The following is a 4,991-nucleotide window of genomic DNA, read 5'->3' as shown; positions in this document are numbered from 1 at the left end:
GTATTCAAGTGCACTGGTATATTACAATGCCGACATGTGGCACTCTTTATTCGAATCACATGCATCATTACTTGGTAATTATATCTTCAACACCAGAAATCAGGCAAACTGTTGCTTATTCGTTGAGATCGCCGATACCTATTCTATACGTATCAATTTCGACCTTGTAACCGGTGAGTCACATCCGAGCTGAATCCAGACCAGTTTTACATCGATTACATATTACTAATGACGTAGAACAGATTTTACTAGAAGAGCATGCAATATTCTTCTCTCCAGTGTTCTGAATCCTCTAGCTTGAATATGCCTTGTTACAAGCAACCATAGTTTACAAGAAGATGAGAATTTTCCAACAGAGCTCATAATTAGGTCGTAATAGATATATTTTTTAAATTACTTGTACTTTTAACTTGAAAAATACAACAAAATACCTCTAAAATTGCAAAAACAGTTAAAGCGATTGAAAATTGACTATAATATAGCAATGAAAAAATTGATTGAGAAATATTGCTAATGGATTGCGGATGTTTCGGCCTGATGCATAGCTTTTAGAACCCAAACCTAACTATAATGATTTGACGGAGAAACGGTATCTAAAGCAAAGTATAACACATGCAATTGATTGTTTACATTTAGAGGTATTCAATATGCGCTTTTTAAATCAAACGATTCTAAAAATAGTTCTCATGATATCATAACCTAGAAATTCCATAGAATGTTGCATTTGATATACAATAAACAAGCAAAGAAGTGTAATTGCCTCAACTCAACAGTGATCTTTTTCATCAATATATATTTTAGAGTAATTGCTAAAGTTTCAACCTTCTTTAAGGTCTTAGTTTAAGTATTAGGAGAATTTACAAAATGATGCGTATTTACGTTTCTTTAATCTAATTTTCTTGAGAACATGATGTAAGCTGAACAGCACGTTTTAGGACATTCATTCAAAAAGCATAAGATTTCAAAACAGTTATTAATGGCTTTGAAAAATTAAACTTTTTGATTCATACTTAAGCTTTTCTTTAAAGTATAAAACGTCAGAACTTAGATCAAAACACTGCGTTAGGAAATATACATACCCAGTTGTGGATCGAAAATGGTTGCTTTGTTCAAAGCCATTTTAAATTTTGTATAACAAAAAGATTGTTTGCACAAAACAGTTGTTCTTTAGTAACAATTTATTTTTCAAGCATATTACACTGTTGGAAGCAATTTTTTTGATAAACTTGTATGTATAATAGCTTGGTTCCTAACGTTTAAAAAAATTAGTTTTACGTATACAATGTAATTGTACTCCTGTAACAACGACTGTACACACCTCAGATCCAAAAATCCCTGAGGCAACGGTTATAAAGATTTGTCTCAAATCTCAATGATCTACAAAGATTACTATTATACATGGAAGATGAAAATCTGTAGCGAATGCCTGATGTTTAAAATAAGCAGCAATGAACTCGAGAGATAAGACCCGAACGCAAAACAATTAGTGCTTTGTGCTTAATCGATTGCCAACTTCCAATTTAAATTGACAGTTTTTTTGTTTCTTGGCTTGATTTTAATCATTTTACTCCTTCTTTTTCAGTTTTGTGATTATCATCAATATATCTTTTGAACTTTCATCAGTATCTTAGAACTTCTCGTTTTTTAGATATTTTCAATTTCTTTTCCAAAATATTACTTCTACTGCTCCCTTCCCCCTAGAATAATATCGATACTTGGGGCAAATTCATACTAGAAAAAATTACATTCTAATTGCCTTCGTCGTTTTATAGAAACCAACACTGTTCGCAGGGGCGAAGGAAATGACTGAATTTGCTCTTGAAAAATGACTTAATTTCTTCAAGATTTTGGTAGAGACGTTAGAAACGCATTTCAGATTACAAACATATAAATTATCTCATCTTTTACCAAGCATTCAAGTAAGTGTCAAAAAGACAAATCAGATTCTGAAATTTTATAGCAAATTCATAAACATTTACGATGAAGGTCAAAGAAACATTGAAAATGACTAATTCTTGAACTAGATATAATGCATTAAAGCACTATAGCTAATAAAAACATGTTTATTTAGCTTTTCAACCAGCAACTGGTGTTTTGCTTGGATAATATTTGATGCAAATATAATTTGAAAAAATTAGCAGGAAGATCTAGTAGAATTCAAGCCATGTTTTGCATCAATATAAAAATATTGTACAAAACCTGCTTGTTATTATATAACACGGTTCAACATTAAAATCGAAAATTGTACTAAAACAGCAAAATATGTCTTCTACAAAGAATGGGTATATCCAAACTAAATAAAACGCAATACCTAGGTGACTATAATGTCGCTATTTACGACCTCCCAAAAGCACCAAGTAAGCACCATAGTCAAATTTCATCCATTAAACGGGTATTAAATATTGTATACTAGCTAATCAATCAAATATTACAGGCAAACTGTGTAGTAAATTATGCCGAATATCCCAATAATTCAACGGTGTATGCTATATTTCTACTTTCAAATAGCTTATCACCAAAAGGTGTTCTTTCATGCTTATATTAGCAACTAATTTTCATGACCCATATTGTGACAATGTGGGCTTGTAATGGGTCTTTCTTGAATCAAAAAGGTCGATAATGGATTTATAAAGCATATAACCGTTTTTTAAATGTTAGGTAGAAGGAAAATGGGTGCCAAATTAAACTGGTGCCAAACACGAATATGAATTTAATGCTAAGTGATGAAATTGGATCAAAGCCTATACTGAAATGCAAAACTGGCAATACTTCTTGAGTATTTATCTAGATATAGAAATAATCAATTATAACCAATATACGAAGATAAAATGCATTCAATTTTTTTGTTCCCTTCTTGCATTCGCAATTAACTTCCAAAAGGAGAAAATATGCTTTAAACACAAATTTTCAGGCAGATGGTCGATGCCTTTGATATTGCGATTTGATGTCTTTTTCTTGTCCAAAAAGTCCTCCAAACAGTTTTGCAAACTATAAAGGAGAATAAAACAAAATCAAAAGAAGCCTTGCATAAAACTGATATTTTGGCTAGGTAATTTCGTTAGAAAAAAGCTGATGTTTTACTCCACCTCTTCTTAAGTTGATACTTCTGGTATCAACGAGCGTATTCTAGAGGTTTTGCAAAATTGCTGTGCGCAGAAAAAAAAGACATTCACTATATGATGAGTTTAATGATCTTCATTGCTATTTGTCTGTGTATCATTCTAGGTATCAAGTAGAGCTACCTCCACAAGTTGCTAGAACACGAGAAAAGACTTGTACAAAAACGTTGGTAAAATGCAACTAAAAACCGTGATTGGTAATCAAACAATTTTCGACTTCAAGTGAGACGCTCAGGTTTATAGGAGAACCCCAATCACTGCCTGGAGCATTAAAATTGAAGCAGGGGAAATGGCAAAGGAGAGCCCGAGCGGCTGCAAGGCAAGGCTTTGGTTGAAGAACATTACAACAGAAAGCAAGTCCATTATAAATCATTTGGTGCTAAAGAATCCAGCGTGGAATGCTGTTGATAATGCCATTCTTGTTTGGTGTCAACAGTCAATCCCACCATTTTGGAGTTTAGACACTGCAATAGTCTTGCAAAAAATCTTGCAACAGAGGTTTGCATTAAGTAAAATTAAGCTATAATGATACTTAATGGAAGATAATGTAATAAAAGGTAAGAAAAATATTTATTCTTTCAAAATAAACGTACGAATGAATTTTTTTCATTTAAACAGACTTAGGACTTCAATAACCGAATGTGGTGTAAAATGCGACAGACGCTCAGCAGAAAGCCGCGAAAACATTTCAAAGCAAAAGTGAAACTACGAGTGTCTACCTTAATTTTATTTTATTTAGCTAACGATGAGATAGATGAATAAGGATTTGAAGAGATATACTTTAAGATTAAAAGTCATGTTATTGTAAAATAATAACAAAATGTTGATTCCAACAATAATTTTTCAGAAAAATTGATATATTTTCTTATTTGTCTCATTTTTCCTCACATTGCCCTACACTTCCATTAGCAAATCCATTAGCAAAAGATAAACCTTACGTAAGATACACAAAACGATCGATGTCTTTATGGAATGATAGCAGCTTGCTCCGGTTCAAGCCATTGATTGATAGAAAGTTTTTCAATTGGTAACCTATTAGCATCGATTTTGAAGATAATTCAGTGTCGTATCAAGGAGTAATATTACATTAAATGACTCACGGGTAGTCTAGAGCACTTTCGTCCCGTAATGGAACTTCTAACACAATGTACTCCGTTAGCTCTGCCAGAAGATGCTCAATATCAATGTGTCTCAAAAGTTGTTGATCAAAATCCATCACTTCTTCTCTGAACATATCTTTCAGGTCAAATGGATCCTACATCGTATAAAAAATTGAAAATAGCGATATTGTTTTTTTAAAAAACTTCATGAACTACTATAAACTCTCAAAAAAATTTATTAAAGGCATCGAGTCATGGTAAATAGGCATTTTCTATAGTAGGTCATTTTGTTTCAGCGTGAACGTTTCAGATTCATGTGATATCGGCATCCGTTGCTGACAAATTGCTATTGATGGCAACTGTTTTTTTAACAGCGCTAGGTGCGTTCATGTGCTCAATTCCAGGTCAACCAATAGCATTGCAGCACGGAAATCACGATTCAGCGGATTTGGGTATGCTTGGGCTTCACCACGAATCAATGCTATTAAGGGAATTTTCTTTAAGAGGCTATAGCAAAGTTTTACTAAAATATGCAAAGCTAAAACTGTCAAAATAGTCAATAAAAATTGTCAAAATAGAAGCAACATACCTCACCACTGACGTGAAGTCGAAATGCCCTTTCGACAGTGAGCATAATCCAAATAGAGCGAATATGGGCAAGCCTACATACGCTTTGCATCTAAAATAACAATACAGAATCGATAATTTATTATCTAGTTCACATACACTTGGTCGACAAAAGCATACTGCATGTTAAATTGCTGACCTGATA

At 32.9% G+C, this 4,991-nt stretch overlaps 1 protein-coding gene across 2 annotated transcripts in view; it reads right to left on the bottom strand.

The window, feature by feature from the left end:
- Positions 1 to 2,156: 2,156 nt before the first annotated feature.
- The window catches only part of LOC135693530 (E3 ubiquitin-protein ligase rnf213-alpha), an 82,525-nt gene continuing 79,690 nt past the window's right edge, over positions 2,157 to 4,991 (bottom strand). For both annotated transcript variants that reach the window (XM_089111385.1, XM_065212052.2), the window contains exons 83-85: positions 4,809 to 4,898; positions 4,220 to 4,374; positions 2,157 to 2,988 (exon numbers count right to left, since the gene is read on the bottom strand). In XM_089111385.1, the coding sequence (XP_088967511.1) occupies positions 2,835 to 2,988; positions 4,220 to 4,374; positions 4,809 to 4,898 (399 nt within the window). In that variant the 3' untranslated portion in view covers positions 2,157 to 2,834. The remainder of the gene's footprint in view (positions 2,989 to 4,219; positions 4,375 to 4,808; positions 4,899 to 4,991) is intronic.

This window comes from Rhopilema esculentum, chromosome 11 (assembly GCF_057945365.1).
Source record: "Rhopilema esculentum isolate cy_ngs chromosome 11, ASM5794536v1, whole genome shotgun sequence".
NCBI classification, from domain to species: Eukaryota; Metazoa; Cnidaria; class Scyphozoa; order Rhizostomeae; family Rhizostomatidae; genus Rhopilema; species Rhopilema esculentum.
This window is presented reverse-complemented; position numbering and strand designations above follow the sequence as displayed.